The sequence below is a fragment of the Acipenser ruthenus genome, chromosome 1, assembly GCF_902713425.1.
Source record: "Acipenser ruthenus chromosome 1, fAciRut3.2 maternal haplotype, whole genome shotgun sequence".
Taxonomy (NCBI): Eukaryota; Metazoa; Chordata; class Actinopteri; order Acipenseriformes; family Acipenseridae; genus Acipenser; species Acipenser ruthenus.
The window spans coordinates 67,806,942-67,822,884 of NC_081189.1; the positions used below are offsets into that span (position 1 = coordinate 67,806,942).

Below are 15,943 nucleotides of genomic sequence, written 5' to 3' on the forward strand. Positions count from 1 at the left end.
ATTTGTTTTTAATACATTTCTTTGTTTTACATAGTCACTTTCTTTTGAGCATATTCTTCATTATCTAGTGCTTTTTGACAAGCTTCTAAAGTTTCTTTACGAGGAACACTTGGGTACAAGGATTATTGTTGATTTTCTGCTATTTCAGCTATTATTATGTTGGACATGCTGACTATCATTCGCATAGGGTGCTGGTTGCATTAAAGGGATCTGATCCTGGATTCAGGCTCTGATCCGGCCCCTGTGACGTATTGTGTTGTATTAAACGGATCAGTTTGAGCTCCGATTTGGCTCAAAATCTGATCCTATTTCGATCTTGCTTCAGAGCAGGATCAGAGCTTGATCTAAAATGAAGGAATTGTTTGTAGACTGTGTTACGTGATCGGCAAAATGAGGTTTACTGCTTTATGTTTGCATCATGCCTGTTGCAGATTAGGCCTATTGTAATATCAATTTTCATTAAAAAAAAAAAAAAAAGAAAAAACATCAGCTTGGTACAATTTAAACACACGTTGCTAAACGAGCCAAATATCTACGCGTCAAAATATATAACCAATTCTAAATATTTTTTTTTTGGTCAGCAAAAATATATACTGGAATTATTTCATTCAGTTGCCCCTAATACACAAATAAATCCCAGACATGTGTATAGCAATTACTAACCGCTACCTAGTATGTGTTGACAAATCACGTTATCCTTTTACTTATTTTAATGAATGGCTAATTGTTTACTTAAATCTAAAAATAATTCTAAAAGTATATCTATCAATTAGTGTGCATATGAAGAAGAGCTACAGCAATCACATCCCAAACTCTACTTTTACCAGCGGAGGTTTGAGACCTTCCAATTGTCATGTTAAAATGCTCTCTTTATCTCAACGCTAGAGCGAGTGTGGCATTATGCAAAGTTCATGGGAGCTATGAGAACTGCCCTTAATATATTTCTAGAAACGTTGAGGTTTTCCCACAATTTAAATATGCAAGATAAATACAGTGTTGCTATTAAAATGATACTTGTACTGTGTTGGTATAAGAAAAGAGTGTTTTTAAAAAGTACTTTCAGCTCCACCCACTGAACAGATGCAGAAATAGCTTCAACCTCAAGCCGCAGTGTAAACAACACCAAGCTAGCTGAGAGTTCCGAACTTTAAACGGGTTTCTGTTGTTTAACGTAACTTTATTAAGAATATCTTGTGTTATTGTGTTCTATCATACTACGATAATGTTTGTCAAGGTAATTGTTTATTTATTATGTTTAAAAATGTTTAGTAAAAAATGGGCTAAAGTTTTTGGAACATTAATAAACTATAATAAATATGAATAGAGATGTATTAAAACACTCAACATCATTTTAAATAAGCAATATTCGTGATTCATTTGGTAAAATAATTGTGTAAAGCATGCTTGGTAAAGTATTTATTTTGAATTGATATCTATATTTATTTTCACAAGTTAATGTACATGTTATATATATATATATATATATATATATATATATATATATATATATATACACACACATACACACACACACACAAAAGTCGTTGTAAGTTTACTATTTCAGTTTAATAGGAAAACTTCATGTAGACTGTTAAAAACCTCAGTGTAATGACATTAGTAAATAACAGCAAGCTACAGTGAGTTAAAACATGAAAACATTTTCTTGTTGTTGACATAAAATAAAGTGTTTTGGAAACAGTAACCTGGACTTTCATTGTTTAATGAATGCAATGCTGTTCTATCTCTGTCCACCCGTTTGCCGTTTCTTAGAACATTACTGTGATCTCAGGCTGTATACAAATTTGACAGCCGGGGTCCTTCGCTTGTCATTGTTTAGTTTCCTTAGTTACGGCGTGTGCAGCTCCAGGATCGGATCACGGGGTTAGCTATTTTTAAAATCTTGCATTTCATGTCAGTTTAGACACATTTAGAATTAAGGCTTGAAAGTTTTAAATGTAAAAATATAAAAATCCAAAACACCTTAGTATTTTGATAAATGTAAAAAATAAATATATTACTTACCTAGTGTAAGACACAAAGCCACTTTTTAATACACTGATGTACAGTAGCAGTATCCTTTTGGAAAACCAGCAAGCATGTTTGTGACCTTTACTTTCGACTTTGTGAATCCTTATCAACGTAAAGTTAGACAGCATACAGTCTTAACTACATGACATCATTACTCAGGACTGCTGTTAAGTTCCTATGTGGTTTAAAAATTCTCTTCAGTAGTGAACTGAGCAGAGGGAAGTGTATATATTCATTAAAAAAACTGCAAGCAACAATGCTGTTCTTATGTATAGTTTTCTCCACAACTCAATTATAAATTATATATATATATATATATATATATAAGCATTGTGCTTGTATTTTTTAGTGGATATTGTCTACAATTGTCCCAGATACCTACTGTACCTTTTTCTTTCTTGGAACTGGAGTTGGTACTTCTGTAGCAATTCCACTTGACAGCTTCAAAGGCTCAGGTACATTAGAGTTTGCTTCCTAAAATAAATTATAGAAAGCGTTTAAATCTTACCCATATACCCTTTGAAGCATGCTACTGCATTTAGATTAAGTGCTGACATGGAACAGATAAACTTGAATTCTGTATTGTCATGTGCATCTGTATCCTTCATTAACTGTTGGAAAAGAAAAATTGCCAGTTTTTACAGTTCCTTTTAAATGTTCAATGGTATAAATCTGTAGAATATTCCCACAACTGTTTGTAGAAACATTGACTCCTGATACCCACCCTCTTCTTTCTTGGAGCTGGAGTCGGCACCTCTGTAGCAATTCCTGCAGACTTCCATGACGGTGGGGAGTTAAAATTTGCTTCCTGGAATACATAAAAGGGATCCCTCAAATCTGAGTCCTGTTGCCTTTGGCCTACACACTATAGCACTTTGATTAAAACACTTAGCTGTAAGACAGAAACTTTTATCTTGTACGAAGTGCACCTGATTTCTTCATTGAGGGATACAACCATCTAGGGTTTAAATAAAACAACTCAACTAACAGTTGTTCAGTGTAAATGCCTTTTTATTTCTGTTCATTTTTAAACACAGACAGCATTTGTATCAGCAACCATAAGATTCCTAAACTCTGCTTTCAGTTGCATAAAGCATTTGGTCTGAAATTTGCTCCACACGTTTAAAATTACCTTTGAAAGGTATACTAAGGTTTCTTTTCATTCATCATCTACTAAATAGACTTGGTCATCCTGAGGTCATTCCTAGAAATCTGACTTGTAACATGTATTGTTTTCTTTGAAATGAATCACTGGACAACAAACTTGTTGAGTTGTTTATTTGACGTGTGCTGTGCAAGGATTTAATGCTTCTTTCCTCTGATGCTGTGTAGTAAAATATTCTAAACAAGCAAAGCAATTAATTCATATATAGACAGACAGCCTTAAGCTTTATGACCTTGTTAAATGTACAGATAACATGTGTTGTAGATTAACCTCTCCTGTAAATACTGTGTTGAAATACCATTTGAACCAATGGAATTGCAATGAAAATAGCCTGTTCGAATTGTACTATCGAACACCAAAATTGGTTGCCACCCTGCAATAAATGACAGTTAATTGCGCCATACATCTCAAAGGAAACAACTAACAAAATAAAGGTGTTTTTTTTTCTATATATTTAAAACCAAGTAAAAACACACCAGATCTAAAACAATACAAATGTAATTAAGTAGTTATCTGGTTTTTTTTCTTTTTGTACTGTACTGTTCAAGGTCACATAAAACTATGCTTCTCCTGCTTAAACTACCTTAACTGCACACAATATGCACCCTTTACGCAATAAATAAAAGTACCACATTGAACTAAATTGCATTTATTGCTTTGTCCCATAAGAAAAAAAAGCAATTATGTGATTTGGGAATTGAGTTGAGCATACACCTTCTTTAACTTACCTACTTTGTTAATTGTGTGAATATTCAATATTATTTAAAAAAACAAAAAACCTTATATTGCAAAATAACACTGCGTTACCCTTGAGACTCTAAAATGCAAATACAATAAAACATTGCTTTCCAATTGCCATATGTGTTTTTAGTATACTATAAAACCTGAGTTAAACGGTCACCAGACGGATTAAACAATTGTTGCTGCAGACAAATGGCGGCTCTTTCAATGTGCCTTTGACAATCATTTTATTATTTTTATACACAAGTATTGTAAGAAAAAAAGAAAAACAATGTATGCAGGAAATTCACTTTGAAAATGAACTGACCTTTGACTATTGTTTGAGGCCCGTTCTTGGCAGTTATTTAATGTCACTGGTTTCTTTTAAACATAAACAAAACTGAATAACCCTGTATTATTCCAGCTAACCTGACCCTTGTTTATTCAACACCAAAATACCTGGAAATGCTAACTAGACTCAGAAATTCGAAAACTAGGCTCTAAAATGTATGACAGGCTTCTCACAGCTATACAGTATTTGGATATTAGAAAAGCGCATGGTTCAAGTCCAGCCTCTGCCAGTTTAATTTGGCACTCATAATGCCCTTCTCTTGCATTTACCACTGAACCGGGCAGCTTAGGATGAGGTACAGTAGTAGGGTACAAGCGCTCTGCTCTAACCTTGTGTACAGTGCTTAAGAAGTTTGCTGGTGGGGAGGTCACTGTAGGTCATAGCTTTGCCAGTTTCACATAAAGGGTTTGAACTCAGACCCCGAATCACAGCTGATTCCACCCCTTCATGCTTATTTTGCAGTCAGAGAAATGGCACATGTTAAACAACGTACTTACTTTTACTGTAATGACTTTAGAAATCTCTTCTGTTGGTTGTTCTTTGTCTTCCCCAGACTCAAAAATGGTTCTGTAGTTCTCTATCAGTTTGGCCATGATTTTATTGCAAATGTCCTGCTCCTTCATGCCTTCGAACCCGGAACAGACGCTGCAATAGAAAACGCATTTTGGAATAACCAGGTAACATGAGTTTCAGTTTGTGTTTGCAATCTTTCTTTATATCCAATCTGAAACAAAAACACATAGGAAATGTGAAAAAATGCCAAGTTATCAAAAGTGCCCAGCCATTTAAAGTGGAGATATCAAAAACACAAGCCAAGTTTCAAGAAACCACTGGGGCAACCTTGCCCAGCACAAAGCAAATAGACACAACTGTAAAACTGATGGGGGCCAAGGTTGCCCCAATTGTTTCTTCTAACTTGTATCAAAATCACAAGCGAAGTTAGAACAAACAATTGGGACAACCTTGGCCAGCACCAAGCAAATAGGACCAACTGTAAAAGTGGTGGGGGTCAAGGTTGCCCCAATTGTTTCTACTAACTTGGCTTGTGTTTTTGATGGAAGTTCGATCTGCTTTTATTGTACCTGAAAAATATGTAATGCATCTAAATTTAAAGTTCTATAAAGTGTGTGTGTGTGTGTGTGTACACACAGTCATAGTTAAAAGAAAGGTAGTGTAAAACCATTTGATAATTATGAAAAGCTGTGTGTTTTTGTTTAACAGGTAAACAACTTAGCTGTCCTGTTTTATAGTTCAAGTTGCAGTGTGTTTTAGTTATTGCTCGAGTAGAGCTAGGTGTTTGTTTTTGTTTTGTTTATTTAGTTTTGTTTTTATAAATAAGTGTGCAACCGCGCTAACCTGCAAGCTCATGTGTCGTTCAGTGGTTTTTAAAGGACAACGAACCCAAAACTTGCAGCTTGGTTACAGTAGGTAGATAGCGTAAATATAAAATGCACCTTCAGACTTGATATATGGTTGTGAAAAAAATGTTCTGCCCTTTTCTTTGAATAAGTATAGCAAACTGCTGTTATAAATCAGAAACATGAGACTATTTGCTTTGCAAGATCTTTTTCCATAATTCAGCTGAGATTTATCTATAAATGAAAGCTAGCATCTGCCTGATAAAATTCAGAGTGGGATTCCAGGCACTGGCATACAAATATATTTCTGTATAAAAAAGGCATTAGTCCTGGACTCAAAGTTCTATGGAATTGATCATTCTCAGAATCCATACACCAACCTACAAAGTACACTACAGCTTTGATTTTTTACAGAAGCTGCAGTCTCCTCAGGCAGCAGCTGTCCACTATATACATTTTGTAGATGTTATCCAACGTACTGTAGAGGTACAGTATATATTCAAAGTGTATTTCATTAACCTTTCTGTTCTTTGAAAAGAGAAAAATCCATGTTACTTAACAAAACTGGGAGGAGACATGAAAGTGCTTTAGAGACCTGGGGTGCTATTTTAATGATCATGGAGCCCTTTAACTCTCTGTTAATCCAACTGGTGGTTTCCCACAGGGGTGATTTATTGGCAAACTTAGCAAAATAATTAGGATACATTAAATACTGTAAAATGAGGGCCGCAAAAAAAACCCAAAACCAACCAACAAACAAAAACCTTAAAAAAAAAAAAAAAAAAAAAAAAAAAAAAAAAGGATGGCTGCGATATTAAGAGCACAACAATAAAAAAAGACCCCATGGACTTGTATTTTACCTGTTAAGCCCTGCATACACAAGAAAACATGTTTCCAGAAACACGTAGGGGAAACTTTTTCTAGTCATTTTTATAAAATAATTAATGTTATCCCAGTACACAATTTGTGTATTTTTACGTTGTTTCAGGGGTGGCCTGAGCCTTCCTCTGTGGTCAAACTAAGAACAAATCCAAAAATTTTTTTCATTCACTTGACAAAACTGCTGGTGAAACTAGCGGATTTCTCTGTCAACATGCCATCACTCAACTGAAATTGTATTATATTCTATGTTGCCATGGAAACAGAACTCCATATCAAAAAATATATATATCCTTGTAATATTCACGTACATACGTAGGTACGCGCAAAAAATACATTCTCATAATATACATGTTCCTATGTCATGACGCTCCCAGGTCAGCAGCATTGCCGCCATTATCACTCTTGCTTCAACAAGCACAGTACAATGGGGAAGAAATATGGCACCCAATTGTACCAGTACTTGCATCAGCTTGTACTTGCACTGAACTGCTCCATACCTTGCTGTATTCTACTACTATTCTTAGTCGAACTTGCTCTCAAATGTAATTATTTACTGTATTCTTTTGTTTGCTCTTATCTGAATTTAATCTTATTTGCAACTGATTTCATTGTAATTTATAACTGCTCTTCTCTGTAATTTGATATTCTGAAATGTGATACTTTACAATGTGATATTTTGTAATGTGATATTTTGTACTGTGATATTCTGTAACAGTTGTAAGTCACTCTGGATAAGGGTGTCTGCTAAGAAATACATAATAATAATAATAATAATAATAATAATAATAATAATAATAATAATAATAATAATAATAATAATAATAATAATAATAATACAAACGTGATGATATAAACCTCACAAAGTCGTATTTGCATTCAGTGGGAGAAACAAGAGAAACAAAATAACACTACACGAAATATCCACTATACACGTTTAGCTGCAAGTTTTACCATCACTAACGTCCAGTATGATTTCACTCAGTATAGTATAACCGTGTGGTCCAAGCAACCCATGCCTCAGTTTCCAACGCACATACACTGGGTGCAGATTGGGCTTTATATTGTTAAATACTTTGAAAATATACATTATTTCAGCAGTTTGTCATTTTTTGTTAATCTAGAAGATTTGCAACAGATGAAAAACACGACAAACAATACATATATAAATGTTTTAAGTTTTATTCATTTTTGTATGCTTTTAGCAACATATAATTAGGGTCCTGCATTTTACGCGGCCTGTTTTTTTCAATTGTAATTCAACTGCTATCTCTTAGATGTCCCTGCAGCCACTCCAGTTATCGTAATCGAATTTACAATTAAGAAATCAACACATTACGCTTTGACTAATTAGAAAAATAAAAGCTAATTATGATGAGTATAAATGGTAATTGAATAAACTGATGCGTTAAAAGAAAAATCGAGAGACCTAAACATGGAGTCAAAGACATCGCAATCAAAAAGCATTTCATTGAGTGAACGCAGGCAACAATATCCACCTGGTGTTCTGTACACCGATGGGTATCATTTATTTTGCACAACTTGCAATTTATCTTTGGACCACACTTGAAAGTCAACAATAGACTGACATTTATTATCAGAAAAACACAGAAAACAAAAGGCTGAGATTGACAGCTATGAGACCGCGTCCTCTAGTAAAAAACATAAGGGGAACGAAAATTATGAACGACGATGAGATGTTATTTTCGATTTGACAGAGGCATTTGTTTGTGCTAATATTCCCCTGGAAAAAATTGATAATCCCAAACTACTTGCATTTCTGAACAAACATGTAATAAATGCAGGAGCAATTCTTACAGCAGGTCAATTGAGAAGGGAATATCTACCCCAAATTGCTGAGTTGCACAAGATGAAAATTGTACAACTGGTAAAGATGTCTGACAGTGTATCTGTAGTTACTGACGAGTCTACAAATGCAAAAGATCAGTATGTTTTGCATATTTTGTTTGTTCTCCAAGGACTATAAAATACCTTCAAACTCAAGAAGTAATATTAGCCGATACAGTTAATCTGCACTCTGAATTACTCATCGGTGGCACAGGGCGTTGTGAAATGTTTAAACGCATTTGAAGTTAATTTTAATAATGTGACTGGATTTGTCTCCGATAATGCCAGTTACATGATCAAGGCATACAGTGATATTCTTCGAGGTTTACTGCCAAATTCAGTACATTTGACTTGTAATGTCCACATAATAGCCCTTGCCAGCAATATCTGGGCAAATAATTTTTCTGAAAGCAGACAAGCTGGTTGCAACCGTTAAACCAAATTGTTTAAACATTGCCCAAGCAGAAACTACATTTTAAAGACCACCTGGCAGAAGCAATCCAACAAGGAGGCTGTACTTTACCCATAAAGTTGCCACCTGAGCCATGCATAACATGATGGGGCACTTGGTATTCTGCTGCTGAATATCATTCCAAATACATCCCTTTTTTACACAGGCTTCATGGAAAAGGAAATGCACATTTCACCAAACACTGTACTGTTAAAGGACCTCCAGAAATTGCTTAAAGATGTGCAAAGTTTTAAATCTCAACTCTCCCTAACTGCGACACATGCCAAGGGACTGGTGGATCTGATTCAGTGGTTTGAAAGCCATGAAGTGAGAGTCCATCAAACATATAATAAAAGTTGGAGAACTAATAAATACATACCGAGCAATGGCACAAGAGGTACAGACGCCGCAATAAACAAACTATGTGTAAAAACCTTCCATGACGTTTCTGAAAAACTGACTAATTAGTACAACCCGGATCAATGCAAAAAGAAACCACGTTTTTTTTCAACCAGCTCCTCACTTTCTGATGGCAGTAAGGATATTCGACCCACAACAAGTGTGTAGTTTGGATCTCGAAGCCCTCCCATTATATTCTATTCCAGGATTTGATGCTGATTGTAAATCAGAAATGGACAAATACCTACCATATGCAAAAGAAAACGACAGTAGAATGACTTTGAATGAATTTTGGATTAAAGCTGAAGAATTATTTCCCAATTTAACACGAAAGGATAAAATATATTTTCAGTTGTTATCAATTCTGTAGATGCTGAAAGAAGTGTTTCTTATGGCCAAGTTTTTACAGAACAATGTCAATCTATGAAAGAAGGCAGGGTTAACCAACTGACGATGCTTAAAAGTTTAATAGCAACATTTAATGCATGGGACATTTTCTTTCATGAAACTGTAAGTGACAATGTGCTGCTTGCGAACAACCTTGCATCATTATTATTATTATTATTATTATTATTATTATTATTATTATTATTTGTAATATGTATGTTACAGCATTGATGTTATGATTTCAGTATTTTATATAAATTGTTCCGGGAATCAGTGCTGTTTTTTTTTTTGTTGTTGACAAATTATGTGTTTCTACTAGTAAACTGAAACATTTAAATTATTTATTTACACATTCTAAGAAATAATATTGAATAAGACGTATTAGCAATAAAGGGATGCATGACTAAATAAATGTCCGTAGCTGCTGCTGCCACCTAATCAACGTGCGTTAATAGAATGACTAATTGAGATGATTAAAGGAATCGGGAGATTATTAAATCAATAAGTGGTTTAATTAAGCAGACTACATGACCACCTTGCGGTGGGAGGAATGTAGAGCAGCCTAAGAAAGCAGGTCGCGTAAAACGCAGGGCCCTACATATAACATATGATTCATAATATATTTTTTATCACATAATATATATCTCTCGTTGGTTTTGGGCTGGCAATTACTGCCCAAAACCAACTCGAGACCATATATTATTGTGCAATTATATTATATTTGGACCAGTACATTATTCTATTTGTTTTCAAAGAGAAAGCTAATCAAATTAGTATTAGGCCCAGAATATGCATAATGCAGCAACCTAAACATATTTTAAGTGCTCATGTCTCTGCTTCATGCTGTCTACATTTGTTCAGAGTGTCAGTGATTTGAAAAATTCATTCTGGTCAGTTTTCACGTCTGATTAAAAGGTTTTAGTCTTAAACTATACCTCTGCTTGGCAGCAAATATCAAGTAATAATAAAATAAAATCTGTTATTCATATGTAAAAATAAAATGTAGTATTTTTTAAAAAAGATACCTTGCATTTAAAAAGCAAAACACAGATGTTAAGCTACTAAACTATATTTTACATAATCACTTACCTTGACCAATCCTGAACTCCTGGCTAGCAGCATGACTGATTCCTCTGCAAAGCATTAGTATTTATAGGAAATCTACTGCATAGCCGCGTAAAGCATTGAGCTGATGAATGTTTTGTTTAATTTCAGCACTGCTCTATTTCAGCAGGAAATAACCTCTTCAGAACACTGGTGTGCAATTTGCATCACATCTAAACAACAACAAGCATATACTTTTCATTGTGTTTGGCTATCTGTGGCATTATGCAACGGGGGCGGGGGCGGGGGGGGGGGATACTTTAATTTAACAAAAGATGTTATCAACAACACAGGACATTTTGAAATCCTCAATAAGCATGTCTGCCACTTTCTTTTTTTAGACATCATTCAATAAACAGATTTTAATTGCTAATGGTTGGAATCTGTGACAGTTTGCATTGCTCTTACTAAGAAAATAACTTCAAACTGCACAGTTCAAATGTATTACATATTTTTTATAATGTTTGCAACAGTTCATTTCTGCTCAGATTGATATTATTTTTTGTGCTGAAAGCCCATCTACGACAATCTTTGGTGATATCAGAATCAAACTTGATCAAGGGAATTACTGAACAGAGAGATGTACCAAAGGAAGTAAGTTTGGTTCGCCATGATTTTGTACCAAAAAATTCTGCTAATTAAAAAAAAACTAGGTACAATAGCTGTTTTTATTACATGTAGGTGCATTCAGAGTAACCACTCTTTGGTAACTTCAAGCCAAGACACAGCAAAAACATTACAATGTTTTGACTATCACTGATAGCCTTGGGTATATATATTAGTTATTTCCAGACATGTTTGCACTGGATGCCAAGAAATGCATTTAAGAAAGTTTACAAATGAGAGGAGGCCATTCGGACCATCTTGCTCGTTTGGTCGTTTGGTTGTTAGTATCTTATTGATCCCAGAATTTCATCAAGCAGTTTCTTGAAGGATCCCAGGGTGTCAGCTTCAACAACATTACTGGGGAGTTGGTTCCAGACACTCACAATTCTCTGTGTAAAAAGGTGCCTCCTATTTTCTGCTCTGAATGTCCCTTTATCTAATCTCCATTTGTGAACCCTGGTCCTTGTTTCTTTTTTCAGGTCGAAAAAGTCCCCTGGCTTGACATTGTCTATAACTTTTAGAATTTTGAATGCTTGAATCAGATCACCACGTAGTCTTCTTTGTTCAAGACTGAATAGATTCAATTCTTTTAGCCTGTCTTCATAAGACATGCCTTTTAAACTCGGGATAATTCTGGTCGCTCTTTTTTGCACTCTTTCTAGAGCAACAATATCCTTTTTGTAAGGAAGTGACCAGAACTGAACACAATATTCTAGATGATTTCTTACTAATGCATTGTAAAGTTTTAACATTACTTCCCTTGATTTAAATTCAACACTTTTCACAAAATATCCGAGCATCTTTTTTATAGCTTCCCCACATTGTCTAGATGAAGACATAAACTCCTAGGTCTTTTTCATAGATTCGTTCTTCAATTTCATCTCCCATATTTTATTTATAATGCACATTTTTATTGCCCGCATGCAATACTTTACACTTTTCTCTATTAAATGTCATTTGCCATGTGTCTGCCCAGTTCTGAATGCTGTCTAGATCATTTTGAATGACCTTTGCTGCTGCAACAGTGTTTGCCACTCCTATTTTTGTGTCGTCTACAAATTTAACAAGTTTGCTTACTATACCAGAATCTAAGTCATTAATGTAGATTAGGAAGAGCAGATGACCCAATACTGATCCCTGTGGTACACCACTGGTTACCTCGATCCATTTTGAGGTTTCTCCTCTAATCAATATTTTCTGTTTTGTACATGTTAACCACTCCCTAATCCATGTGCATGCATTTCCTTGAATCCCTACTGCGTTCAGTTTGAGAATTAATCTTTTATGCGGGACTTTGTCAAAAGCTTTCTGGAAATCTAAATAAACCATGTCTTATGCTTTGCAGTTATCCATTTTCAATGTTGCATCCTCAAAATAAACAAGCAGGTTAGACACGATCTCCCTTTCCAAAACCATGCTGACTGTCTCCCAGGATACTTTTACCATATAGGTAATTTTCTACTTTGGATCTTATTATAGTTTCCATAAGTTTCCATATAATAGAAGTCAGGCTTATTGGTCTGTAGTTACCTGGTTCGGTTTTGTCTCCCTTCTTGTGGATCGGTATTACTTTTGCAATTCTCTAGTCTGCCGGTACAACCCCTGTGTCAAGAGACTGTTGCATGATCTTGGTTAGCGGTTTGTAAATAACTTCTTTCATTTCTTTGAGTACTATTGGGAGGATCTCATCCAGGCCAGGGGATTTGTTTATTTTAAGAGTTCCTGGTGCCTTTAACACTTCTGCCTCTGTTATGCTAAAGTTGTTTAAAACTGGATAGGTACAGGTCGACATGTGGGGCATGTTGTCCGAATCTTCCTTTGTAAAAACTTCTGAAGAGTAATCATTTAATATATTTGCTATTTTTTTTTTCTTCGTCTATGATTCTGCCATTTGTGTCTCTTAGACATTTAACCTCCTCTTTGAATGTTCTCTTGCTGTTATAATATTGGAAAAACATTTTGGAATTGGTTTTAGACCCCTTAGCAATGTTCATTTCTATTTCTCTCTTGGCCTTTCGAATTTCCTTTTTGCATTTGCAGTTCCAAGTACTCTTTCTGTGTACTTTGTTTTTTGGTCCCTTTTAAACAGGGCCTTTTTTCGCTGAATATTTTTTTTAATTGATCTACTAAACCATTTGCGCAGAACAGCGATATGAACATCTGCACAGAATACGTCGCTGGAATGCATGCGCACAATTCACAAAACTAGTCTTTTTGAAAAGGCCATACACTGGCAACCTATCAGGGAATCACAGTCAACAATCGCTGCGAGTAACAGTTGCCTCTTTGTTTTGTAATAAAAGTAACTGGTTGCTGAAATATGGTGAAGACAGCTTGCAGCTCCCCCTGTGGAAAACCCAGAATTGTCTTTATGACATGGAATCCAGGAAGAACACAAATTTACAAAGAGTGTGGAGTGCTAGTCCTGGTTAACCATGCAGCTCATCAATCCCTTGCCAGTGACCACTGTTGGTAATTACTAGAGGTCGGCATGGGTACCTGAAAACCCAGGTACCCCTCAGCACTCAGAATAGGGCCCATAGTCTCTTACCAAAAAAATAAAATAAAGTAGCCTTTATTTAAAAATAAATACAGTATTGTGAGCGGTGTACCCCAGAAAAACAGACTGAAAACCGGAAACATTTTTTTTTTATGAAGTAGATTAACAAAAATTTAAAAAAGCATGTACTCCAAAATGCGTAAGGTGCAAAGTACAAAATTAAATTCTCCTGGTTTGGTAAAGAAATTCCACACAATGCTAGATGCCATGTTTTAGAAAACAACAACAACAGAATATGGCCAATAGATGTCACAAAGAATCCCACAGCATGAAGCGCATTTAACATTAATAACTATTCAAACTGAGATGTTATATTATTATTATTATTATTATTATTATTATTATTATTATTTCCAGTACTTAAAAAGGCTACACAGGTCTACAGATATGAAGGGACTAAATATATATGTAGGCTACTATATAGTATTTAAATATGTATCCTAGACTTATAAAACATTAATATATGCGATTTTTTTTTTTTTTAAATCATTTTTTTTAATCATTACCCCAAAAAGACCCGAGTATTTTTCACGGCGGGTACCTGGTTCCGGATTTTCTACCAGTGCCGACCTCTAGTAATTACTGCCTTAAATTGCTAGCACAGGAAAAATGTCTACATTCCACAGCAAATCTTTTGAAAAACCTAATAGAAATATAGTTGCTGAGTCATTTTATGGAGTTTACAATAGCATGTTTGTCTTTGCCTTTGTTCTACAAACTTACCAAATATTCAGCTTAATAAAAATGACGTAAACCTTTATGTAAATATATTTTAATGGAATGGATGTCAAAATCAGACAGAGCAAACGATAGCCTCTTTTAAAATGCCACTTCATAATTTCAACAGACACTACAAACAATTGAGCTGCTTAGCAACGAACATTTTAACAATGTTTTTCAAAAGGTTCCAATTTCCTAAATGTAAATGTGTCATTGAACATAACAGCTGGAGCCCTATTTAACTTTCATTATCCTGATTAGGGGTGGCTAGAGAATAGAAAAAAGCCAATTTACTATGCATGAGTCCAATTTGTAATTTAAAAACAATGGCTCTTTCTACAAATATATATATTTCAGAAAAGGGCTGATTACACTGTGTTCTCTGCCACCTTGGAAATGAACAGAGTGCTTACGCATTAAATGTTGTAGTCATGGTGAGAAGTTTCAGTGCCTTGGATATATGACATCCAGCCTGAGAGCTAGGTTTATCAAGGGCTCAACATTTTATAAACAGAAAACTTAATGTTACAAAATAGTAACAAAAACCTAGGACAACTTTGTTTTGTAATATTGAAGGCAAATTTATCCTACTAACACCCTATAAATTCACTTCCTGCGCAACAGTCATTAGGATCCCACCTGACAGTAAGAAATTTAGTTTAAAACCTTGGTTAACATCGTAGGGGTTATTTCTACTTACTGAAAAATATTTGGTCCAAACACTGTGGCCAGATTAAACACAGTCATCCGATTGTCCTTGTGTTGTTTTTCAACCTGCGTCAGGAATTGGCACAAGTACTTCAGCAGGCAGTAATGGATATCAGGAAGCTGTCGAAGCAGGTCTTTCAGATCTTTCTTCAGTTGAGCGTCATCACTGTGAGCTACATGGGAAAATACACATGTCTTAGAACAGGGGTTTTCAACCTTTTTATGAAGCTGTACCCCTTCTGTCGGGAGGTTTCAGCTAAAGCACCCTTTCAGTTTTTGCTCACTGTATGGTTACACAGTTGCAATAAAAGGCAGAATAATCTGATTACAGGGATGGAAATAAGACTCCCATTACATAGCAGTTCGAGGCATTCCTGGTTTTACTATGAGTTTGTTACCTATACACTGAGGCTAATCGGGCTCATAGTAAAATCTGGAATGTGTGAAACTGCTATGGAATAAGAGTCTTATTTCCATCCCTGGATTAACACATTTATGTTTTTCCTGTTTAAGTAATATATAATTTTTCAGCACAGTGTGGGGTTGACAAACTGCTGGTTTAAGACAGAATGCTAAACAGTAGGCTTCATTCTTAAAACTTAATTACACAGAATTAAAAGACAGTACTTCGGAATCTCTTTGGAAACACTCCTATTCA

General features: G+C 35.0%; 1 protein-coding gene across 3 annotated transcripts in view; it reads right to left on the reverse strand.

Moving 5' to 3' along the window:
- Positions 1 to 15,943, reverse strand: part of LOC117421280 (protein FAM13A-like) — an 82,171-nt gene that overhangs the window by 51,214 nt on the left and 15,014 nt on the right. For all 3 annotated transcript variants that reach the window (XM_034921655.2, XM_034921653.2, XM_034921646.2), the window contains exons 4-7: positions 15,278 to 15,458; positions 4,763 to 4,910; positions 2,753 to 2,836; positions 2,416 to 2,502 (exon numbers count right to left, since the gene is read on the reverse strand). In XM_034921655.2, the coding sequence (XP_034777546.2) occupies positions 2,416 to 2,502; positions 2,753 to 2,836; positions 4,763 to 4,910; positions 15,278 to 15,458 (500 nt within the window). The remainder of the gene's footprint in view (positions 1 to 2,415; positions 2,503 to 2,752; positions 2,837 to 4,762; positions 4,911 to 15,277; positions 15,459 to 15,943) is intronic.